Source organism: Juglans microcarpa x Juglans regia, chromosome 6D (assembly GCF_004785595.1).
Source record: "Juglans microcarpa x Juglans regia isolate MS1-56 chromosome 6D, Jm3101_v1.0, whole genome shotgun sequence".
Taxonomy (NCBI): domain Eukaryota; kingdom Viridiplantae; phylum Streptophyta; class Magnoliopsida; order Fagales; family Juglandaceae; genus Juglans; species Juglans microcarpa x Juglans regia.
In genome coordinates, this window is record NC_054604.1 from 2967848 (window position 1) to 2994514 (window position 26667).

Here is a 26667-nt window from a genome sequence, read left to right on the forward strand (position 1 = left end):
AAACCAATTACTAAGTCCTATAATTTCTTTAAAAATGTTAAATTTTTGAAAAAGTTCATATTATCTCCACGCTGTATGCCAAAGTTCTGTGCTCTAGAAAAAGTATGCTATCTTTTTAGTTCACTTCACGATAACATGTAAATGGTCAGTTGTTTTTTCTGATTCTTTTTCGAGATACGTAATTTAAAAAGGTAGATTCAAGGACTTGCATTAGAAAATTTTCAAAAGGTATGATCTCAAGCAACCCAATCAAAACCTTAAGCATAAAGAGCAGGAGATGAATTTCTTCTCCCCACCACGTCATAATAGGTAACAATTAAGCCCTGCACTTTCTGGTCCACACAAAATAAATGATAAAGCCTTGAGATTGTACCTCAGTACTTAACAATTCTCATTTTTTACTGATAAAAAAAAAAAATTATAAATTGACATGATTTTATGAGATTTATCAAATTTATTTTACAATAAAAATTATTTTATAATTTAACAAATCGCATAAAGTCATATCGAAATTATTTTTGTCTAATCATTTTGTTGTTAGAATATTTTTTTTAAAAAAAAAAAAAAGGCTTCCACGTGCATGGACACATCAATGATAGCAGAACCATGTTCCGTTTCCGATATCATTGAGGTAAAAAATGATTTTGTCGTCATATTTAGTGTAAAATTAGTTTAATTGGGTAGATTCTAATTGAAAATTATATAAGAAATACAGAAATATGGAACTCGCTACACACCTTCAATATTCACGGTCGAGCAACTGCTACAGAACAGTTTGTGTGGCTTGAAATAGGCCTTTGGCTCAAGCAATGTGCACGATTTCATATTCCTAGAGAATTTTAGTCTTGTCTTAAGTTTGATTTGAATCATACCTATATAAACATTATTATACACTATTTTTGCCACTTCTTACATTATTTAAAAAATCCTTCATTCGTGTTTAGGGAGAGAAAATCCTATGCGGAATTGTGTAGTTCTGAGATAAAAGTTATTGTCTCCTGGAGTCATATATTCTATTACTTTGTCCAAACGAGGTTGGAACTTCGAAGCTACCACGGTATAGAGATTGAAAGGGTTATGTCGTAAAGTTAGAAGCCATCTGGCCTTTTATTTGTTTTTGTAGATGAGATGAATTGAAATTAAAGTTAAAAATTGAATAAAATATTATTAGAATATTTTTTTTAATATTATTTTTATTTTGAGATTTGAAAATGTTGAATTATTTATTTTCTTTTGTATGAAAATATGAAAAAATCGTAATGATTAAATAAGATGAGATAAAGTTGAGAGAAATTGTGAAAACAAATAACTATGAGCGTCTATTACGAGTTTCTAAATTAATGATTACAACAAATTCTTCGAGTATCAAAGATTTCCACTTCAACAAAAGAAAATCGTTTCCCAACTCTGATTACTTTCAGAATTAATGATTTTTGTTAATCGCTTTCAAAATCTTAACTTGATGATAACAAGCTCCGGGTTGTGTTGCAGTCTTGTGAGCTGCTGTGGAGCTACGGAAGAGTCAGAACCGAGAGAAATCAGAGTTTTTGAGTTTTTGGACAGCCAAATCAACTATTTTGACAGCGGGAACTGTAAATTAACTTATCAATTTTCCTTAAATCTGATCTAAAAGTTTCTAGGTCGAATGTGGATTGAGTTTCCGACCTTAGAAGTTACACTAATCATGTTGAGAGGGAAGAAAAAAAGAAAGAAAACAACTCAGCAAAGTTGTTCAAACTCTAAGATAGCAGTTCATTCAATTATCAGAAAACATTTAAGCATCAAGGTTTTATTGTTATTACACAGCATTATAGTCTGGTCTATGAGCCTGGACCAGTGGACCTTAGGACCATTGCTATTGCTTGCGTTTCTTCTCTTCACACCGTTTACAGAAAGGACTGATCTCTACATTATTCACAGCTGGGCAGAGTTATTAGCAATGGCACCAGCTTCGGTGAGAAGGGGAATAAGCTGACCTGCCTGGTACATCTCTATAACCACTGCAATAACAGGAAACAAGACACAGAAAAGGCTATTGTTCAACCAGTCCTTCTTGTTGTTTTCATAGGGCTTGATGAGAAAGAAACTGGGTACTGATTAAAATGAAAACCCAAAAAAGAGCAAGGAAACAACTGGGCTTACCGTCACAACCACCAATGTGTTTCCCACCAATGAACACATTAGGTACGGTCCTTTGCCCAGTCCACTCTGCTAGAGCTGATTGAATGTCATCTCCATCCCCTTCATATAGAAGCCAAATAAATCATAAATTCCTCAACAATGAGTTATGGTGAATAGCTAATGAGTAACTCACTCTTATGGAAAAATGAAAGCAGTCAATCCGACTGAAACAAAACTAGTGCTATTCAACTTGGATATGTTTGAATTTGATCGTGCAGGGAAGATGGATGGGAGGAGATGTTGGAGATGAATTGAACTCCCGAATTTTCTGATTAGTATCAACTTGGAATCTTTACTCTCACTTTGCTGAAAGAGAACAAGCTTGCAAAAATTCAAGATGTTTGGGGAAGGAAATTTTCAAAATTATTACTTCAATACAACAGAACTCAGATTCTCAGCTACCATATAACAAACCAATCTCTTTTGTCATCTACATTTGCTATGGTATATTCAGTAATTCAACAAGTATGATAGTTTATGGGAATTATGTTAACTGCGTCCAGAAAGGTCTGAAGGAACTGGTTCATCGACTCTCCGGGTGTAAGAAATTCATTTATTCAGCAATAGGGACTTAAATTCCCTCAACTGACTCTCCTTTTACTCAGGACTACTGAAAAAGCTAGCATTTCTCTCACGATCAAGTTTGTAACTTGAGCAATGAAGGCAACAGAGGCAGTTTTCGGAATCTTCTCTAATCGATTTTTTCCAGAAAGCATTCGAGTGAAACACATGGAAAGAGCATGTTATAACATGGCAATAATGAGAACTAAGCACCAACCTGAGATATTGTTGCAGTAGCTGCAGAACTTAAAAAAGAGTAATATAACACTTACTTTCTTCATCCAATTCAATGACCTTGTAGGCTGCTCCTAGCTGTGTGAGCAGCTGTTTCACTCTCTTGCAATAACCACAGTAAGTTTTACTGAAATTTTGGAAATATAAAGATGAATTAGAGCTGTCACTTAAATCCATATTAGATAGAAATCATAAGAACGAGGGGGTAATATGCAGTATTGTATTGTAAATATGCGCGCTGATAGAAGGTGATGAACCATATATATATAAAGACCTTTTGGTAAAGGTAGTGTGAAATAGCCACTTGTCCTAAAAAGTTAAGATTTCATTATTTATATTGTATTCTTAACACTCCCTCACGTTTGGACTATTCTTTTCTTCATTGAAGAAGTCCAACACGTAGAATATTTAACGAAATGGATAGTGTAAAGTTATGGTTTGAAGATTTCTAGTCTGATATAATTGAAATCACCACTTCTCTCGAAAACTTAAAATGAATTTCTATTATATTCTTAAGAGGTGGATATTCATGAAACAAAAGAGAATTTGAAGGTAGCCAGAACAAAGCATATACATGGAGGCAGCCGGGGAGGTGGCAAAACATATGCAAAATCGCTGATCCACAAGCATGATATCAATGACCCATATCAATTAGTTTGCGAAAATCAGTAATTCGATGATGGTGGATAGCATATCCAGTTTTACTGAAGCGTGCATCGTTTGAGGAAGAGAAATATAACAAAGAAGAGGAAGAACCTGAAGACAACGACGGGCGTGGAGGATACAATCTCCTTAACCTTGGTCAACGCCATTTCTATATCTTCTTTTCTCTTTGTGCTTGAGCTGAACACCGATCCCATTTCGATATTTGTATAGGAGAGAGTGATAGGAGAGCTTAGCTTAGACCAGGTGTTGGAACTTGGAAGCTCCTCCGGAGTGGTTCTTTGCTGGCGAGGCCACGGAAGAGAATAAGATGCAAGGCCAAAAAGTGACGTAAGCACGCAGGTGTTGGAATTTGCTGCTTCTTGCTGGCAATCGCAGATGCTTTAGGCTTTAGTCGATCGATAAACACACTCACTTTATCTCTCCTCGTCATATTATTATAATTTTACAAATTTTTATATAAAATATAATAAATAATTTAATTTTTTTAAATTTTAAAATAATAATAATATTAAAAAAATAATATTTTAATAATATTTTATTTAACTTTCAACTTTTATCTCATTTCAACTCATTATCAAAACCATATAATATATTATATACGAATAATATTACACAATCTCCCAACTTCCACAATCATATTTTTTTAAAATTAATTCAATTTTTCTATTCATTATTTATATATTAAATATTTGATAAAAAATAATAAAAATTAAAAAAAAGTGTAATGTATGAAAATTACAGGAATAGTAAAAAATTGTAATTTTTTAATTGTATGCGGCTAACCTTGCTAGTCGTGACCGAGAGAGATATATTGATTGCCGTTTTATCCCGCTATAACATGTGTAGTAGTTTGTAGAGACGAGATTCTGAAGTGTCGCGTCGGGTCTGGAGACGAGATTTTGAAGTGTAGCGTACGTGCAAATGCATTTTGACAACAATCTGAAGAGATGGTTACAAGCTAATTCTGTTTGGGGCGATTTTAATACCCAGACCAATCGATCGTAATACGCGAACTATCGAATACTATTTGAAAATAAAAAAGTAATATTATACACCACACTCTAATTATATTTTTATCATACTAAGTAATATGTAATACATTCATAATTATTAGATGATAACGAAACATGCAATAAATAATCATTTAATAGTAATAAATGTGTCACATTTTATTTAGTGTGATGAAAATAAGATGGTAATATAATATATAAAATTTTCCTTGTATTTATATACATTTGCATTCCAATTCATAGATATCTCGGTTTGAAAAATAAAAACGAGGATCGAACCATTTCTTCTGGCTTGTTTTCAAATTTGATAAATGTTGGTTGATCCTATATTTCTTTGTAGTTCTATGATTTAGAGTATCATTTCCTATTTGATCCTTTTGAATTTCATCTTCAAAGTTAATCGAAAAGGCCTCATTGGTATATACTACAAGATCTCGTACATTGAAACTATGGTTATGGACTTGAATTCATTAGTATTGAACATTTTATTTTCTAAGTGAAATCCCATTGCATATGAAAGAATGAAAAGTGTTTACATTGTTGTGAAATAAGAAGCATTCATATCTTAATGCATGTAATTAACTTATTCAGAACCATTAGAGCAGGATCTGCTTTTTTGCAAATATGAGTCGAAACAATAACAAGAATATTTCTAGTGAAACGTGTTTCCAATCCTTGGAGAGATATTTCACTAATAGATAGAGGGATAAGTAATTTGACTCAGGTGCTACAATAGATGAGACAAGGGTCTCGATCTCGCGAAGGTGAGCTAATTCCAAAAGGAAAATGATTTACACATAACATTTTTTACTACACTTTACACAACAATGTTTTAAATGAGCGGTATTTTTGTAAAACATCTTATAAAAATAATATTATTTTACAAAAATACCATCATTTTATAACATTGTTATGTAAAGTGTTGTAAATCTACTGTAATGAAGTTTAAACAGTGTTTTCTAACAAGAAAAATGATAATGATAAATATATTAGTCGCATTGAATCCTTTGACACGTCTGCATACTTCAATAGATTTACCAAGATTTTATATTATATATTAGTCTCAAGAGCCCTTATGGGCTGCATCTTCTTTTGATTTCTGCAATCATCAAATTAAAGGGGTCAAAGAGATTTTTCTATCGGTTAATGGCATCTTGAAGCTTTAAAGTTTAGAAGTTAAGTTTTACTTACGTTGGAAATATCTATCCACAGATCAAGCTTCTTAAGAGCTTTTCCAGATTCTTGTGTTTCACGAGCCAAAGCTACTCCTTCACCCAGGGTGTTCACATTGCCACTAACCAATACAGCTGCCGCTGCGTTTAGTACCTGATCAATTTTTTGGGCGATAATTAGATTTCTCAATCATAAGTAATAATAACCTACGAAATTAATGTCCTCGTGAGAGCTAAACTGCCAAGTTACTTACAAGCGCATCAGCAATGGGCCCTTTCTCCCCTGACAATACACGCTTCAGTACCTCCGCGTTATACTCTGGACCTCCGCCTTGCAAGCTATCAAGAGTGCAGCGAGCAATGCCAAACTCCACTATCCAGAAAACATTTTGCTTTTATCAGTACAAATATATAAACTGCTCAAAGCCATTAACATGTATCAACTAATAAAAAATGAACAATTCCGAACAAGATTCTCACATGGATCAAATGAGAACTTCTCGATCTTTTCTGGAGTAACATCAAGGATGAGACCAGGTCCTGTATTCAAATAATATATTTGACAAAGATGAGGTTTAAGTAGATATATATATATATATGTATGTATGTATGTATGTATGTATAGAAAAGATTATTGAAAATGTCAGTCTATATCATTGCAATAAGTATACTTTAGCTTAAAACAAAAGAAAGGATCTTACCAAGGGGGCTCATTTCATCTAAGCCCTCTGAATGAACAACTAATGCTCTTTTCATTCCAAACCGCTGCAATGATTTTGCCATTTTGAGTACCTATCAACAGATGGGATATATATTCGTCTTAGGCAAACACTTACAAGAAAAAATTTGAGGAAATTCATGCATGCAACCAGTCATTTGAAAGTGAACCATGTGCCCTCATTATATAATTGTGCATCCTACAAGAGAGATAAGAAGCATAGTCGTTTTAGTTTCGTTCGGCATGGTCTCAAACAAAAACTATTTGAGACTAATCCTTTACTACTTTTAAGTCATCTAAGCACTTTTGACAGCAAACCACTTTATTTTGAATTTTTTAGGACAGTTCCAGATACACCAGTCAATTGTTAATTAACCATTTACGCAATACCAGATCAAAACTAAATTTTTTAGAATCCTAATAGCTATTACTCTGTTGATTTAGAATCTATGTAGTTATGAGCTTATATAGTGACACTATCTCGGCAAAACGGTAACTACTTGGTACAAATCTTGCGTTCGCTATCCGTTCTATTAAGTAAACAATTTCTTCCAAACCATGTACTTAAGTGGAAGGAAGTGGTTGATCCTCCATGATGCATCTGTGACACAGAAGTTATCTTGTAATGTCATATTTGATTAGCAAAAAAAAAAAAGGAAACAATTTCAAATCTTTTAGCCTTCGGAGTAGGCTAAAGAAGAAAAGACAACCATCTGTCAGATCTCGCTAACTATGTGTTGTTAAGAGAGATTCCTATGAGAGAAAAGAAACTCATATAAGTCAACAAATGCAATCTGTTTCATAAACCCAACAATCAAAGGAAAGGGTATACAGTCAAATCCATGAATCTTGAATTATTAATCATGTATAGAAATGCCCATGCTGCCACCAAGAGTTTTTTGCTAACAGAAATTGAAGAAACAAAGAAGAGATAAATGAAAATAAGGAACAAGAAATATAATTCTAGGAGAGGAGATGATAACTCTAGTAACCAACTCTTCTCAGTAGAAGAAGTACTTACCAAGTCTTCCTTGTATACACCTAAAACAGAAAAAGATGCTCTCGCTGGATTCAACATTGGACCCAATATGTTGAACACAGTTCTCACTTTTAGCTTCTTTCTAACAGGGCCGACAATCTTCATAGCTGGGTGATATCTTGGAGCCATCATAAATCCAATTCCACCTTCATTCACGCATTTTGTCACCCCCTAAGTCAAGGATATCAAGAAGAAATTGAATTAGTATAGGCACAAATCATTTGTTGAGAGTATAATCCCAGATTTGGCAAGGGGCTCCAATTGTAACATTGAATTACATGTGGAGTATAATCCCAGACTTGGCTAGACCTTTGCTTTGATCATCATAAATGGTATTAGAGATGATTCCAACCTAAGTGTGGCACTTGAGCAGTGCCAACTACCACAGAATGACCTGATGATGATGTCAGGTTATTATTTAAGGGTTAGAGATTACTATGCCTTGAATTTAGTATAAGATAGTGGAAAATGTAATCTCACATTGCCTTGGAGGAAGAAATTCTTGTGATTAATGAAGTAAGAGGAGCGTATGGGGTGAGTTTGTGGATGACCATTCGGAAGGGCTGGGGGGAGTTTTCTAATCATATTAAATTTAAGGTGGGGGATGGGAAGAGGATACTTTTTTGGCATGATATTTGGTGTGGGGATTCTGCTCTCAAGATTGCTTTTCCTTCTCTTTATAGGATTGCTACGGATCAAGATGCTGCTGTGGCTGATTCTTTTTCTTGTATGAATAATAATTTTCAATGGAATGCAGATTTTGTTAGAGATGCAAATGATTGGGAAGTGAATGTAGTTTCTGATTTTTTGGGGAGACTTTATAATTCGAAGGTTGTACAGGGAAGGGAGGAAAGATTACTGTGGGATCATGCAGGAAATAACAGGTTTTGGTTAGTTCATTTTAAAAGGTGTTAACCTGTCTTTGTGGCTTTGAATACCCTTGGAAAAGCATCTGGAGAGTGAAGGTACCTTCTAAGGTGGTGTTTTTCTGTTGGTTGGTATCTCTTGGTAAAATTTTGACAACGGGTAATTTAAGAAAGCATGGCATGTGTGTAGCTGATTAGTGCTTCATGTGCAAGAAAGATGGTGAATCTATAAATCATCTTTTTCTTCATTGTGAGGTGGCCAAGTCTTTGTGGAATGAGATTTTTGGTCGAACAGGAATTGATTGGGTGATGCCTAAGGAAGTGGTGGATCTTCTTGCATATTGGAATGGTTTTGAGGGAAGAAAACATGTTGCTGCCATGTGGAAGATTATTCCTTTTGATGTGGTGTCTTTGGTTGGAAATGAATGAGAGATGCTTCGAAGACAAAGAAAGCTCATTGGGAGAACTTAGGGATTTCTTCTTTAGTACTTTGTGCTTGTGGGCTAAGGCTCTTGTATTGAATGTTGATATTTTCAGGATATGCTTTAGCCTCTTTCGTTTTTAGTGTGAAGTAGGTCTTTCCTTTGTATACTTCCTGTGTACTTGGACTTTGCCTATTCATGGTAATATAATTTCTTATTAACTATAAAAAAAATTCTTCTGATTAATGAAGATTAAGATTACTATGCCTAGAATTTAGTATAAGATAGTAGCGAACATAATCTCACATTGCCTTGGGGAAAGAAATTCTTGTGATTAATGAAGATTTCAAGGAGCTCCAAATGCAACATTAACTAGTCCTTTTAAAATACAAGCCTCTATATGGCGTGGGGTTTCACTTGGTTGTTACATAGACTGTGTCATCAATGCACTAATAACATAGATTGCATCATCAACGTACTAATACATTTTTAATAAGTAAGGAGAGCAGAGGGAAAATGTGATGTGGGGAAGAATTAGTGCAATAATAGGAAAGGGGCCGTAGAATCAAGGACAAAGCCAAGAATTTTAAACTACCAGAAATATAAATTAATGATGTTAACTGCAGTTTTAAATGTACAATTAAAAGTTAATATAAAAATAATTAAGGTAATTGAACTCGACGTTGTTTCGATAAATAAATCATGAACTACCACATCCGTTCTAAATCTTCTAGCAATTTTCTTCTCAATGTAGACTACCAATATATTTGTAAAAAAGTTACCATCCGTTTTATTTCAAAGCCTTGACTTAACGATTTTCATAAATGAAAAAGCTCGCGCAGTTTATTTTATTTCAAAGTCGTCTTAACAATGCTTATAATTTAAAGTTTTTCACTTGCCCATATTATTCAACCTAAGTTTTTAGAATAACAAAATGAAGAAAATGAATCATGAAAAACTTAAAAGATGGGGTGCAAAACTAATTGAACTATATGCACAATTAAATAAGCTAAATGAAAAATTGTAAGTTTACATAGATCAATGAATCTATACATAATTTGTAGAGAATAAAACATAATTGAAGTTGGAAAAATTTCACATATCTAGTGCTCTTTACCACAAAAATCTCCTCGATCCCTTTTAAATTGGTTGAAAGTGTGAACCCATTGTTTTCATTACTTGAAAAAACAATAAAAGATTCTTAACAAATGGAAACAAGGAGAAGCACCTTCTCTTTAAGAGATGTGCATCCTGCAGCATATATGATTTCATGGGATATAAATTACCAAATGTTGCTCTTATTTTCTTTTTTCTCACATCCTTTGTATAGAAAGAAATTTTTGTCAGTATCTCGGGGGGGCCATGGCCCCCTGTAGATTCGTCCCTGCTTAAAATGGTGTCTATAAAAAGGCTAACATCATAAGATTCCAAAATTTTAATGATAATGAATAACTTAATATCCATCTCTTAAAGTGTCTATAAAGCCAAGTGCATCCACTCAGAGTGTTCTCACCCTGCTCTGAAGCTGACAGAATCACCAAGACTAACCAGAGTACCATTGGACTATCAATTGAACTTTGAAAAAGCAAATTAACTATGCACTAACCTCGGGTCCTAAGTCAATAACCACTCCCAATGCCTCTAATACATCAGCACTTCCACACGCAGACGAACTTGATCTGTTTCCATGCTGAATACACAGTGCTTGAACCAATCACTATTTCATATATTTTTATAGGCACTAAAGAGCCATTCCATTAAAAATCACAAAAATGTAAAAAACGTAAAAGCAGACAGATGTCAACCTTTGCAACTTTTGCACCACAAGCTGCAGCAAGTATTGAAGCCCCTGTGGAAATGTTCACTGTATTTGCTCCATCACCACCTGTTCCAGCAATATCGACTGTATCAACCAACCCTTCTACCTTCACACTACGCTTGAGCATGGCCCTTGCCAATCCCACAACCTGTTTAATTATTAAGAACCACGAATTACTCACCTTTACTAAGTCTCCACTAGTCTCAACATTAGGCATACGCTTTGTAACTTTCAGAGAAAAATTTCAGAGATGTAAGCTCTTAATAAAGCATTTAGGCGATTCAACATTAGAAAACCTGGGTGGACTCGGAATATATCAAGTACTATACATCAGAAGAATGTGTCAAGTATTATACATCAGAAAAATGTATCAGGTATTATACATTAGAAGAATTTTTCAATTCTAATAAATAGATATATCCATGTCTTGCATATCATAGTCTTGTTTAGGATTCACTCAGAAATTAATTATCAATAGAATGTCTGCTATTATATATTATAGAAAAATGGGGAATGCTATTCTCTCAAAACACCAATAACGAAAATTCAAATCCCATATTTTTAATTATTAAAAAAAAAAAAAAAAACCAATAACGATAAACTCAGAGAGAATCCCAAAGAATAGAAATTTTACTTCTTCATATGTCTCTCCTTTCGCTCTCAGCAGCACAAGAAAAGCACTGATCAATGCCTCATTGGCATCATTCAATAAAAAATCCAGCGAAGCTTCGGCTTCAGACTCCGATAAGTCCACCCGATCTATCAGGGATTCAATCATCTGCATAGCCAACAACAACAGAAATTCAACAAACAAACACAACCTAGAAAACAAAATTTACAAACAAGTAAAACCGCCCCAAATCCATACCTTACTGAAAGATGTTATTGGTGGGGTTGACCTCTCAGAAACAGCGGGAGACAGAGCACTGACCCGAGTGCTTGCTGTTAAGTTTTTTTGAAACTTCGCCTTAAGAATTGGGGGCGTGAACGAGCAATTTCCAAAATCAAGTTTGGGACGGAAAGGCGAAGAAGAGAAAGAGATGAACGATATGCACGAGGCGATAGCCATTTACAGTTTACAGAGCCGGATAGCAAACAAACTACGAAACTGAACCTCGTCTGCAATGTTTTCTTCTCAAGCTCTCGCGGAAGCCACGCAATGAAAAGGTTGAGGGATTTGCAGGAGCGCTGGAGTTGTCAATCAAGGGAAGATTTTAGAGGTCATACACCATTACGGCTTGGCATGCTATGCAATTGTTGTTTAAAATCACATGTTAAATCTGGAGAACAGCGTCAGCATCTTCTCCATTTCTCAGTACAGCATTATTATTAGAGTGCCCCTAGGAGCCGGACGAGGTGAGTATAGTTTATTTACACCATCCAATAATTGTGTGAAACGTATAGATTCTAGCAAATAAAAAATAGAATTGACTGTAGATAACGAAATGTTGCATCCCTCCTCTCCCATTTCTATTTCTCTCCCGTTTTTCCTCCCTGTCAATCTCTCTCTCTCCTCTGTCTCTCTCTCTCCTACGAATAAAAAAGGTCAAGTTCTAATCCACCATAGCTAATCAAAGAAGCAAAAACCAAAGATTTCAAGAAGAAAAGGTTGCTCTCAAATTTGACCGCTTCTTTCTATTCACCATTGCATCTTAAAAAAGGATGAAAAAATAAATGCAGCCAAAACAAACCCATCTCTCCTTCTCTACCCTTTATAACATAAAGCGTGCAAAGCGGGCTCATAATCTTTGAAATCTTTTGCAAATACACAGTTCCAGTTTTGTATTCCTATGATTTGATTGTCACTTTTTCTTTCATTGAAGAGAGGAAGTATTATTAGACACCTCTTAGAGAGCGAGAAATGTACAGCAGATGGAGGAAAGTGAAGCTAGCTCTTGACATCAACTCCTGCCTTTACGCTCCTTAGTCCTCACACTCTAGACGATTCCTCGCAGCCTATGGCTCGGGTCTTCGTCGACTGAGGGAGAGAGCTTTTCGGGTTCTTGTCTTGGGGGGAGAGATAAAAGAGAGAGAGAGGAGACGAAAGGAAAAAGAGCGAAGTGATTCCCAACCGCCGCACCCACATATTTTAACATAAATCGCCTACGTGTCGGCTTATAATTAAAGGGTGTAAGACATAACTTAACACCATATCCGGTTTGAAGTTACACTCTATGGAGAGTTGTCTTTTATGGATTCACTTTCTGCACCTAACCTATATATGGAGAATCTATGTGATGGTGACAATAGTTTACTGTATGTGATGATAACAGTATTTTATTGTATAAATTAAAATAATTTAATTAAAATAATAAAAAATGAGAAGTAATAAAATAAAATTTAAAATTAGCAAAATCAAAACATAATCTTAATTACAGAATAGAAAATTCTAAATCAATTTTAATTTTATTAGAGTGAGCAAAAGAATATGTATCAATACAGAAAAATACATTATTGTTAGATCATTTTCCATGAAGGTTGTAAAATACAGTTACCTTCAAAATATAAAAAAATTTGTGTAAAAATGACATCTAATGGATCTTTTATATCATCTTTATTTTAGATTTTACTATAATAATTTAGCTACATGAAGAGGCTACTATTCATAGATGTAAACTTTTTAAATTAATTTCTTTCTCTTCAGTAGATGATTTTCTTTATTTCTTTTAATTTTTTATTTTCATTTCAGGCTCATTTCTCTCTCTCTCCTGCACTTTCCTATGTGTTGGCTGGGTGACTCCAATATTCGGTATATGTATATACAGGCAGGTGCGTATAAACAAAAAAAAAAAGCTTCAGGACTCAGATTAAAAGAAAATTAATTGCATACGACTTCAATCGATTTGTATATCCTTGTAAACGTGCAACAGTCCCATTGTATATATTTTGAGAATATTTTTATTATATAATCTTTTTTCAAAATTAATTTATATTTTAGTTTAGCTTATAAATTTAGATTAATTTAAAATAAGATATAATTATATAATATTGTATATGGAGAGGTATTGGAAATATTAAAATATATGAATATATTATTGGTAATTAGAGAACATATTTTAATGAATAAAAAATATTAAAAATTATAATATTTAAATAATATAAAGAAAAAATAGATAAGTTGATGGATGACATATTGTAAAAGTCAATATGTAAAATAGAAAAAATAAGTTTTGATGATTTTTTTTAAATGATAGGAAGAAGAATTCATTAGGAGTGCTCTTAGGAAACAAAACAAAAAACAACCCAATCATAAAATTTTGAGTCAATTCCTCCAAAGTAGCAATCTACATGTAAATCCACAAAAACTCCTACAGAAATTGCAAACCTTTTCATGTATTCAATATCCAGATATTACAAATTTTATACCAGAAAGGAAAACCTACATCTGAACGTCTCATTTAGTTGCTGAGAAAATAAGGGTAAATATTAAAAAAAAAAACTTATGATTTATTGGATCCCTGAAGAAGTTAAAAATAATTAGTGATAGCAATATCTGAAATCTCATTTTCATTTCGTTTTCCTCAGTTTTCACTGCAACCAAACAAGAAACAAAACAACACTTACGATCAAACCCAATACGCCGATTAGGGAAGAAAAAAAAAAAAAAAAAAGAGAAGAACTACTTCAGCCTAAACAGATATCAATTGTAAAGAGTTGAGAGGGTGGACCTATAATCAACAAGACAGTTCGACCTGACACAACGATGGCCTACCTCAGGAGCAGAACGTGCACAGCATACACGAGAAATAAGGAAGACCCTCAATTCATTGGCATCAAAGCATCAATGACTTATATAAATCGGATTGAGGCTCAGGGAGCCACCCCACCTTATTACATCCCTGTTGACGTTTTGAGGGAATCCCTGGCATTATTGACAAGTCGTAATGGTAGACACACCGTCCGAAAACCCAACAGTAGAAGATTAGCGAGGAAATATGTGCAAAAATTCCACCCTCATAAATCAGGCTTCATCCTGTAGAGCTACCACCAAGCCTCCGAGATGACCCGCCGACTATAGAAGATGGCAGCGAGGTCGAAGCATAAAAAGCAAAAAGGCGAGAACGAGAACAAGAGGTCTGGGACCCCAATAACAAGGGATTGGTGAGGAGATCCACCCAGAGAGTCCACCTTCATAAGGTAGGTTCATTTCCCGCAGAACCGCCACCAAGGCCACTCGGGTTCAGGCCCTCCTCGAGCATGTCGCATCGCTGCAAAGACACCTCGTGTGGAGAAAAATCGCCCACGCTCATAGCCCGAAGGTCACACTAGGGGTTCTGAAGGAGGAAGGTCTTCATCTGCTCTAGGCCTTCATCGTAACCAAACCTCTACGCATCATCACGAACCCCCGGATGTAAGACAACTTGTTACACAAGCCGCGGACGGTTACTCGCCAGCCCTCTAGCATTGGCTGGTTCATGGTGAGGGCAATCTCCGCATATGGTCTCCATTGCCTCTCCTTCTTCAAGGTCTTCCTCTTCGCCGCCAGTGACTCGTTAGCCTCTTTGAACTTAGACTCAAGCCATCTGATCGACCGGCCATCTGTGTCCGTTGCTGACGAATCTCCAGAGCGTTAGCTTGCAACCGTTCCAGTTCCAACTGACATTAGTCTAGAGATTGCTGCAATGTGTCCTTTGCCTCGCAAACTAGCGAGGCCTTTGTGCGAAGTTGACCGACCTCCCCTTGGGACCTGACTAGGTCGGCTAAGGCTCCCTCAGCCACCTCCCTCTGCTCCTGCTCGAAGGCCACACTGCCCATGGTCATCAAGACTAGAGAGTGAAGGTCAAGGTTCTCTCTCCCTAGCTCTATTAGGCTATCCACAAGAAAGGCGGTCAGATGCTCCAACTTTTACAATGAAAGGCGAGTTAAAAAAAAAAAGGAGAGAGAAAGAAAGCAGAATAGTGGGTGAGTAAAGTTTATCCCGATAAGTAGTTCCTGACCTTCCCTTCCGTTCTACAGACACGATAGGCACGACCACTCGGTACGGTCATCTAGAGGTCCTCGGGAACCTCCCAAGCGACTTTTCCACCATCATTAGGGACACTGATGACTCTCTCATCAGGAACATCGCCCATCGTCTCCTCTGCACCGCTAGGGAGTGCGGCTTCGGCCACAAAAGTTGTGTCAACAAAAACTCACTGGGTTGGTGATGTGGCGCAATGAGGAACGACCGACAGTGCCAACTCTTCGGATGCTCTTGGGGGCGTAGGTAGATGAACCACCAACATAGACAACCCCCAGAAGGAGTGGTAACGGCAACACCATCCGAGTTAGTGGGAGGGGGAGAGATGTTGCGAGGTCTTTTTCCTTTCCCTACAACCGGTGGGCTCATAGGACAACGGGGAACAAGCGAGGTACGATTCACGGGAATCCCCACGTTAGAACATTGGTTGGCGGGGGGAACCCGATATTGAAGGAGACTATCATCCGATAGCAGGGCTTTCGAATACACGTTGTTTGAATGCGCCGCCACCCAAGACCTGACAATCCCAAGTCTCGCCTTCTCACGGGGATTTGGTTCAGGGGGCGACGAATCGAGGCGTCAAAGACAGTGCCCCAATTGGCACGGATAAAGAACAACCGCCCAATGGCCTACCCGGCTGAATATTCCCAACCGTCAACTAGCAAAAAGAAGAATTTGCAGTTGTATCCATTTACCACCTTATGCCGCCCCTCTATTCGAGCCAGTTCCTGAACGGGCTGAAAGCTGTAAATACATCGACCCTTCCTCACTAAACTATGGGAAAAAAAGAATTTACGAGCGATCAGGTCAGGATAGTCCGACCAGGCCTCTTCCAAGGTACAACGCCAAATGACACAACACAAGATCAAGATCCTCCACACAATGGGAAGGAGTTGAGCGAGCGCTAGCTCAAAGGAAGCAGTACTTCACGCACTGGCTAGGGAACTGGCAACCTTAGGCCACAGGAGAATGTTGCAGGATACGTCACGACTCTAGTACCATAGCCTTCCTCATCCACCACTCCGCCAGTGGGAGAGAGCACTTCAAGCTCCAACTTTGGAGGGATCCCGTATGCCGCTTTCAGTTCCTCCAATTCCTCGGAAGTAATTGCCAGAAAAATCCTGCAAAATCATCTGTAAAGGAGTCGTCTCAGGCGGCAACAGCTTGGGAGGCGCTAGAGGGCACCGCGCAAGCACCAGAGCACGAAGATTTCTTCAGGGCCATAAGGAGAATGAGAGACTTATAAAGACACTTCGGAAGAAAGGCAAGAAAATAAAACTGCAAGATAATAGAACAAAAGCAGAGATTACGATGGGCCTCTCAACTAGAGGGGAGTCCTTATATATAGACGGAGGAAGATCTGCTTATCAAGTACTAGGATCCCTCAATTAATGCAACTGTTGTAAAGCGTATCCCTTAAAGTGGCGTGCGAATTAATGACTGTAAAATACAGAGATGTGGCGAAGAAGCCAGAGGGGCGCCCTTTAATGTGGAAACGTGGCTAAGATTGTGTTGCCATGTGAACGGAATATAGACGATCACTCAGCACGCGACCAAGCGTGCCGGGAACTTGATCAGGCCTAAGAACAGAGGAAATAAAAGAAATTCCTCCTGAACCTGTCCGGAAAGAATTGACGGGATAACTGTGATGAAAATTTTCTCCTTAGGAAAGGCCTACTGGACTTCAGCCTAGAAACCCAACCCAATGGGGTTTTTATCCAAGCAAGGAACGAACCGTCAACCAAGAAAAGGCACCTTCTAATCGACAAGACAGCTCGACCAGACACGACGACGACCTACCTCGGGAATAGAATGAGAAACATGGAAGGCCCTCGATTCATCGACATCAGAGCGTCAGCGAGAGGCTCAGGGAGCCACCCCACATTAATAACACTGCTAATTAAGTCACACTCTGCAATTATGAAGTTGTTACAGAGTCACGCCGCGTTTGAAGATTCTGACAAAATGAACAGTACGGGAAAATCCGAATTTCAAAAAAGCATGCATGATCTGCTCTTCAGACCTCTAGTATAAATAACTTATCCCATGTATAAGGAAATTCTCTTTAATCCCTAAACTTTCTTTCTTATTTACTAACTTTGGCATTTGAGGTTCTTCAACCCTAAGGCCACCACTTAAATCCGCATTATATTCTTTTCTGTGTAGGACTCGTTTTCGAAGACCTGAATTGTTAGAATTTGGCTCAAGGATATGCGAAATTCGACGTTAACAATAGACATATTTATTTATAACATAACATTTTGCACTTAGTTTTGTACATATAATATTTCTTTATTTAAATGATTGACATAAAATTTTATTTAAAAGAAATTGTTTGATACGAGAGCAACCGAGAACAAGAAGAAAGTATTTATTGTTTATGTATAGTTCACGTAAATAATATCCATTTTTTTTTTTTTTTTTTTTTGCGCATTGCTACCATGTATATATCACCATTGTTATTTAAAATGGGTGGCATCAATTATTCAATTAAATAAAAATGCAGGAACTTAACTAATTAGTTGCGAGTCATCCTTTTATCCACTCAACCTTCAAGCCTTTATGAAAACTATATATTTTCTCTTCCATCAGTAAATAAAGATGGATAATTATAGGTTTACTATTTTTTATTATTTATTTATTATTCATTTTATTTTCTTTTTACTTAATGATTAAAGAAGTGACTATTACTAAAGTTATATATATATTTTTAATTTTTTTTAATGATTAAAGATGTTAAAAAAATACTTAAAAAATAATAAAAAATAAAAATTTTAAATACATTATAAAATCGTAAAAATGTGGTAGAAAGGTAGTAATTAAGCCAATCATTATCCAATAAAATATGTACATTGAATATAAACGACACATCTGGCACAAACACGGCAACCTCGGCACTTGCGTCTTTAGCATCCGGCAAAGAAATCCAACATTCAATACCTAGGACAATAGATACATCTCATCTTTACATAAAATTTAAACTACAATTGTAAAATAACATTCATAGGTTTTTTGGATAATGTACTTCCATTCTTGCACCAAAATACATAAAATAATGCCCATGCCTCTAAGCTCAAACTCAAAAAATTAAGTGGCTTTTTTTATCATGTTGAAAGGAAAAATGAAGCATAAACATTTAAAAATATGCTCACTTTCTTTCTTTTATATGCCCATGCATACGAAAGAAAATAAGAAAATTCATTTTAATTGAAATGGATAATATTTATTTAGTATAAAATTACAGGATACTTTGATCAGTTCACCTGTTATTATTCGAAGTAGAATGACCAAAATACCATGTATTTTATCTTTAATAAATACTCTCCATTTTCAAATGAGCCAAATAGAAATAATCAAGTGATCTGGTTTCACTCATACAGAATGAATAATGAGATATACATGAAGTAAATTGGCTCTCTGCATTATATTTGACTGGCTGTCATCCATGCTATTATACCCATAAAAGATCCTACAAAAACAAAAAAGGAAATATATTCAAAATCAGATGCACAATATCTCATCAACAGCAAAGAGTCCTAAAGAAAAGGGAAATTTCAAATAAATACATGACTTTGTAATGAAAATTTCATTAGGAATGTCATGCTTGTGTGTGTGTGTATATATATATGATAATATATATAATATCATATATATGAAAAATGATACACATACAAGCATTTAAGAAAAACTCTATCTATAAGCCAGCATAGATAACGTATTTAATAAAGTGCTTACATGTATGTCATAATTTGATTTAGAAGAGTAATTTTAAAATTTGAATTTTACAAATTAAATCTTACTATTTAAGTGATATAAATATTGTGCTCTACATATCGATTTTATAATAGAATAACTATTTTCACGACAATGTTTTAAATGAGATGTATTTTTGTAAAATAATTTATAAAAATAACATCTTTTTACATAAATACTCTCGATTTAAAATATAATTATATAAGAAATTATAAAAATGATTGTAAAAGAAATTGTGCGCCTATATTATTTTTTATATAAATGTAGTAATATTTATATATTATAAAATTCCAATGGTGTCAATATAATTTAGAAGGTGGGATTTCTGTTGACAGTGCAAAAATATATATTTTTTTTCAAACATGTTTTAAACTCCCTTAAAGATTTTAAAAAAAATCATAAATTCATTAAATGAATATTTTTTTTAATTATTAAGCATTAAAAAAATAATAAGGTACTATAGAATATCATTTCTCAATGGACATTGCTAGAATGTAGTATGAGAAAAGTTATCGAGAAGGCCATTTAATCTTTTTATTTTATTTATTTTTCATGTATTTTTTTAATTTCTTAAATATTTTAAAAAAATTATAACATCATTAAAAAATACTTACTTAATTATTAAATAAAAAATAAAACTTCGTAACCTATTTTCGGCATACAAGTAATTTTCATTTCTAATTTTAGATTCGTGAGATTAGATGAAATGAAATAATTTTAAATGAATTAAATAAAATATTGTTAGAATATTATTTTTTAATATTATTATTTTAAAATTTTAAAAATTAAATTTTTTAATATATTTTATAAAAAGTTTAAAAAAATTATAATAATAAAATAAAATAAAATAAAGGAGATGAATTCTGTATCAAAGCAGCGCATAGAATCTTATGTCTAGAAAGCTACCTGCAACTAATGTATCCATCACAGACCTCGTCTTTCTGCTTGATGAGTTGACTGCACATGATTATTAAAAAAAATTGATATCACGGCACCATAGAGTGAGATCATGAAGATTTTCCAAACGAAAATCAAGTCTGATTTTGGTTTCTAAGTACCTGAGTCACAATTGGAGGTTGAATTCAATCTGCCGCACATGCACAATTGTCTGATCCCGTCGGTACCATACCCGCAAGTACCGCCGGTGGCCGAACAGGCGCTGCAGAAATCATTATTCTCCTCGACTACCGAATACTTCACACGAACTCCATACGACCACGCACCAGGGCCATCCAATTTCAGTGGTGCTAGAGTATAAGCACTGCTGTACCCTTCGCACTCGAGCTTCGTGAGATTTATAGCCTTGATCGACTCAAATGGCACGGCGCAGCATTCCGGAGGGCTGGACCCGTACGCCGAGCTGATGACTTTTGTTCTGTGACCCAACAAATCCCATGCCGGGCACCCATAGTACTCCTCGCACCCCATTCCGGAAACGTTCCGGCATGGCAAATGCTTTCCCGGGAAACCTTGGAAGAGTGGGGACCGAGCCGAGCAGCCTATTAGCATGAACACATTGTCGGCGATCGGGTTCATGTACGGGAACCGCCACGGCTCAACGACGAAGCCGTTGCCTTTGCCTCCTAGCACGATGGTGTCACAGGTCGACATGTGAGGTTCGTGCAGGGTAAGTGTTTGATAAGCGTAGTCTATTTCCAAGACACGGTAGGAACCGGAGCTAATGTGGAACATGAGCACATCGTTCATGCAAAATAGGAGGTCTCGGAAGCCTGGGTGGCCGCAGCCATATTGGAGCGCAAATGGGTAATCTATGGTTATGTTTCCACAGTAGGATCTGCATGTGTTGAGTGGGCTTGAGAAAGCTACTACTGCACTGACAAAGAGGTAGTAGAGGGTGTTGAAAATGTGCATGTTCATGGCCGGATTGATGCGTTTCTTCAGAGTACGGAGATCAGGATGGATGAAGTGTTTTTGGTGGGTGTGGAATGATATATTCTTTGCTTGGAGAGTTGAGGGTAAATGTGGATTGGAAGAGCATGATTTTGGTGGGTGGGGGGGACTTTATTCACATGGAGTGTTGAGGAGGAATCTGGTTGAATTGTTTATGGGTTTTGCTTCACTTTTTTCTAAGGGCATTGGAATGTGCTGATGGCTCCTTGAAGTTCTGATTAGCTTTAGTTTTTTGCTTTTTGGCATTGCGAGATTGATGGGGTTGCTTTATAATCAAGTATGCATCATGCTTCTCGATGACCTTAACAGTGGAAGAAGTTCAGATATTTGAATTGAAAAGGCTATTTCATACGAGGAATACTGAAAGAGCTCTTCTACGTATAAGTGGATTTATGAACCAATCTGTACATTAATATTGATGTATACTATTTTGTCAAATGTTTATTTTTAAATTCGTACAGTTTTATTAAAATCTACATTTCCACCTTAGTATTAGTGTACATATTGGTGCACAAATATGCTTACAATTAGATTTTTCCGTATTCTGAAAGTACATTGACCATTGAGGGCTTGAAGGGGGCAATGAAATACATTGAGGCATGAACTTTTTTATTTATTTATTGCTGTCTCCGAAATAAATTTCTGATTAATCTTAATGGTGCACGAGTCCTCAACAAATAGATTTTTACCAATAAACATTGGATAATTTAAAGAAGATGTCTCATAATTTGATGCTCTAAGAGTGTAAATGCATTATGTCGAATCTAGAACGTCGGCTACGCCACACCTTAGATTTTCGTATATACTAACACCACTTCATAAGAGCAACTGCTTAGTTTTGAAAGGTGTGGGGTTCAACAAGACAAAGTAACTACAGTAGTAATAAGTTTGTGTTAAGAAATAATTTTGTTGCTTTTTAATTTTTTAAGAGATAATAACGTGATGATATATATCTTAAAGAGTATTTTTTTTTAATCTTAAATTCATGAATAATTCTATTTGAAAATTTTTACATCACACACATGACATAACTTGATTGGAGAGATCCATTAATCTTACAAATTAAATTGAGTAAATCCATTCGGCAGCTAGTTTTCTTTTCTAATATCACACACCTGACATGACAAAGGCATCCCATTGCATACCCTAAACAGTGTACAGACCCCTTGCAAAATTCAATGTTCGGTCTGGTCTTGGAGTGTGTTTTTATGGATCGGACCAGACCGAAACGGACCGAAGCACTTACATATAAATTTTTAAAATATTACATATATATATAATATTGTTTATATAGTAGTTATATAAGATAATTATGTAAATTTCTCTAATCTATCACTATTGACCATATAAAATATAAAGATAATGTATGCTATCAATTAACTAATATATCATACGATAAATCATATGATAATATATGTTATTATATGTAGATACATACTCTATTAAAGTATTAAGTTAGTAACTATTAACATCATAAATATAATTATAATTAATTATTTTTTAATAAGTTAGTTACTAAATGTCCTTAGCTCATATGGACCGAATTAGAATAATTGGACTGACCAAATCAATAGCTAACGGTCCGGTACGGTCCTTAGTGGAAAAATGATGGATTGAATTTTCGATCCGTGACCTCAAACTAGACCGGACCGATTACACCCCTAAAATTATACCATGTTGGTAGTGTGTGATGTAAACGCTTTTAAATAGCACAACTCTAAACTCATTGGTTTTACATTAATATTAAATACAATTTTAGGATGTATAAGTTTCATACACTCTATTTGAAAAAATGAGATTCACTATTAAAAAAATGATTTATCCAATTTTTTCATAAGAAGTGCAAAAGATTTGAACACCCTAAAATTACAAATATAATTTTTCTTGTTTTTAACCATGTTAGATGTTTGGCTTATTTTAAATATTTTTTTTAAATAAAAATCACTTGAATTCTATCTTAAGAGCAGCGTAACGTTCTTAGATTCTTAAGAAAAGTCATATAAGGATCAATTTGATAAAATTCAAATACCCAAAAATTGGCGAGATTTTTCTAAACTGTGGTAAGAAAAAAAACATAATAATAATACACATATAACTTTTTATATAACTATATTCTAAATTAAGAATATTTTTATAAAATGATGATTTTAACTTATCTACGATTTATATACAATTATTGAATAAAATAATAATTTTTTTATCAAGTGGTAGGAAAAATATAACTATGATCATGTCAAAAAAATGTTTTAAAAAATTACCAAAACTCTTGAAGTTCTAGTTCAGCGGAGTAGATTTTAGACTCGATTAACATCCATTATAAGCAATAAAGACTTGAAGAAATTAGCTAAAACAATGTCATAGGTCTCAGACAGCGATGATAAAGAAGACCCATTGCATCAGGTCAGATTATCTCAATCACAACAAGCCACATCATCACAGGCCTCTCATTCTCAAGCTCATCATGTGACGTCCCGACTCCCACGTACAAAACAAGGGAATCGTGACGTCAGGATGATGACAATACGAGTCACGCATCCCAACGAAATGTGCTCAAGTGTGTGCAACATGCAAGAGTGCACAATAAAAATCGCAGCGGATAATATAAATAAGTCTACTAAGTACCAGAATTTTAAATACAAATATTCAAAACAAATCATTTTTAAAAGTTATACAGTCATCCCAAAATATATTATAAAACAAATACATAAATAATTGATAAAGCGAATCTCGATAAACAGGAGTAATGATAAAGCGAATCTCGATAAACAGGAGTAATCCCAGATCACTTCGCCAACGGAGCCAAGTTTAAGGCTCGTCATCCACATCTGCATCAAAATCTGTGATACCATAAAATGGTACCACAGGTAAGTATAAACTAAACAATTCTCGGGATAAAAACATATTAATGTAACCACCATGCATTCATATGACAAAATACACTTAGCCATAAAATACCATTTTTTTTTTCCAGAAAAATGATTATTTCCAACACACGCCAAAATTCCATTTGGCCCAAAAATATAGTCCGTTATTTTCTTAGAAAATTATTCACACAAAACAAACCATTTATCGGACACTGTAGGCGGGACTCTACCACCGTCCTTGCTTACCACCATCCATACCGCGTGCACCGTAGGCGGGAATCACAGGCGGGACACAACCACCATCCCTGCTTACCACCATCCCTACCGCTTGCACCGTAGGCGAGAATCACAGGCGGGACTCTACCACCATCTCTACAGTTCCTTTCTACACAATGAATACTTATCACATAAAATGAATACTTATTACACACCATGAATACTTATCAGAGCACTGTAGGCCGGAATCACAGGCGGGACTATACCACCATCCCTATCGCGTGCACCGTAGGCGGGAATCACAGGCGGGACACAACCACCATCCCTGCTTACCACCATCCCTACAGTTCCTTTACACACAATGAATACTTAACAGAGCACTGTAGGCGGGAATCACAGGCGGGACACAACCACCATCCCTACTTACCACCATCCCTACAGTCTCTTTTCCTTTTACTCACATGAAAATCTAATTCCAATAAACACATGAACATGTATGCAATCATGCGAAAACCCAGTTTTCTTTATAAACATGATCATGCATGCAATATGCGATGTACGTGAACAAGTCATAACCAACAACCAACAACCACAATTCACAATGCAAACAAACACACAACGCCGTCCACAATCCATCCGACCCCCGAAACTCCTCGGACTCAGTCCGGCAAAACAAACCAATTCACAGATAATATGTGTTAGTGCAAAAATATATTTAAATCACGAAAGTTCTTTAAGGAAAATACTTACAGTGCAATATAATAATTTTCGGAGGATCTCGAAGTTGCAAGTGGTGATTTCTGAGCAACACCACAGTGTAAAATACACTATGGCCGTGGGTCACAGATACCCACTTTTCAACGAGGACAAACGAAGACCCAAAAATGGTAGGGTAGGGCCTAGAGAGGTCGGTGAAGCCAATGGTGGTGGTGGTTTGCCGTGGGTGGCGACGAAATGGGCGGTAGAAGACCAAAATGCCCAAATCGGAAATGTAGTTGGTGGAGCTTCACCGGTGACGGATCGGAGGTGGGGTTGGGTCCAATGGGTTGTCAAGAGGTCGGGGATGAAGTGGTAGGAAGATGGTGGCCAATGGCGGTGCGACGGCGGCGCAACGGCGGAAAGAGTGCCGCGGCTTCGAAGGGCTACTGGTGGTTAACGGCGGTACGGATGGAGGTGAGGTTGGTGGGGTGAGGTCGCCGGCGGCTGGGGAAGCTAGCGGGCTGGGCGGTGAAGGCCACCGCCGGCTCACGGCGGCGCTGGCGTGAAGGTGGCCCGCGGCTTCGTGGGGTGCGTGTGGGCTACTGGCGGCGAGGTAGGGGCTGAGATTTGGGAGGTGAGGTCGCCGGAGGGAGGGGGAGCTGGTCGGCTGGGCGATGTCGCGCACGGCGGCGCGACGGCGGCGGGCTGGGGGAGAGGAAGAACGGACGGAGAGAGAGGGAGGGAGAGGGAGTTGCGCGGGAAGGAGAAAAATAAAGAAGAAAAAGAAAAGAAAGAAAAGAAAAAGGAAGGAAAGAAAAATAGAGGGAAAAGAAATGAGGTCCAATCCTCATAACTTGGGTCACAAAAATGATCCAACGGAGATGATTTTAAAACCACAAGTTAAATAAAATAATTTAAACGTACTGGTAAAGTCAAATTGAAATAATTAAATCCCACAGTAATTAATTTAAATATTAAAAGCAATTTAAATGCATAACAATAAATAAATATTAAGAAGGCACATAAAAATGATTTTCACCAAATTAAAATCATAGAAATAAACTTACTAAAAATCCAACCAATTTTAAAATAAGAGGATAAATTTTTGAACAATAAAAAATAATCCTTCAGTAAAAATACACTGAAATACGGGGTGTTACACCGTAGGCGGGAATCACAGGCGGGACTTTACCACCATCCCTACTTACCACCGTCCTTACAGTCTCTTTTCCTTTTTCTCAAACCAGTCAATCTAGTCGTTTCAAACACACTCAAATCATTTCACATGAAAATTCAATTTTCAGATAAACACATGAACATGTATACAATCATGTGAAAACTCAATTTTCATTTACAAACATGAACATGCGTGCAAATATACCATATACATGAAACAATAGCACAACAACCAACAATTCACAATACCAACCAAACACACAATTTTGTCCATAATCCATCCGACCCCCGAACTCCTCGGACTCAGTCCGGTATGTCCAACCAGATCACAATAATATGTATTAGTGCAAAAATACATTTAAATCACGAAAGTTCTTTAAAAAAATACTTACAGTGCTTT

General features: G+C 36.0%; 3 protein-coding genes across 3 annotated transcripts; all 3 read right to left on the bottom strand.

Annotated features, from left to right (window-relative positions):
• Positions 1-1740: 1740 nt before the first annotated feature.
• LOC121234362 (glutaredoxin) lies at positions 1741-4020 on the bottom strand. The gene is made up of 4 exons (XM_041130276.1): positions 3733-4020; positions 3015-3103; positions 2143-2241; positions 1741-2000 (listed from the first exon to the last, which is right to left on the bottom strand). The coding sequence occupies exons 1-4, from the start codon at positions 3834-3836 to the stop codon at positions 1915-1917; spliced, it is 378 nt and encodes a 125-aa protein (XP_040986210.1). The 5' UTR covers positions 3837-4020; the 3' UTR covers positions 1741-1914.
• Positions 4021-5591: 1571 nt separating this feature from the next.
• On the bottom strand, positions 5592-12017 carry LOC121234361 (anthranilate phosphoribosyltransferase, chloroplastic-like). Its single transcript, XM_041130275.1, has 10 exons — positions 11557-12017; positions 11323-11466; positions 10675-10836; positions 10476-10559; positions 7564-7752; positions 6526-6616; positions 6305-6364; positions 6079-6197; positions 5844-5978; positions 5592-5751 (listed from the first exon to the last, which is right to left on the bottom strand). Exons 1-10 carry the CDS (start codon positions 11755-11757, stop codon positions 5716-5718), a joined length of 1221 nt encoding a protein of 406 aa, XP_040986209.1. The 5' UTR covers positions 11758-12017; the 3' UTR covers positions 5592-5715.
• Positions 12018-18560: 6543 nt separating this feature from the next.
• On the bottom strand, positions 18561-21661 carry LOC121236138. The gene is made up of 3 exons (XM_041132652.1): positions 20460-21661; positions 20308-20358; positions 18561-19117 (listed from the first exon to the last, which is right to left on the bottom strand). The coding sequence occupies exons 1-3, from the start codon at positions 21277-21279 to the stop codon at positions 19071-19073; spliced, it is 918 nt and encodes a 305-aa protein (XP_040988586.1). The 5' UTR covers positions 21280-21661; the 3' UTR covers positions 18561-19070.
• Positions 21662-26667: the final 5006 nt, after the last annotated feature.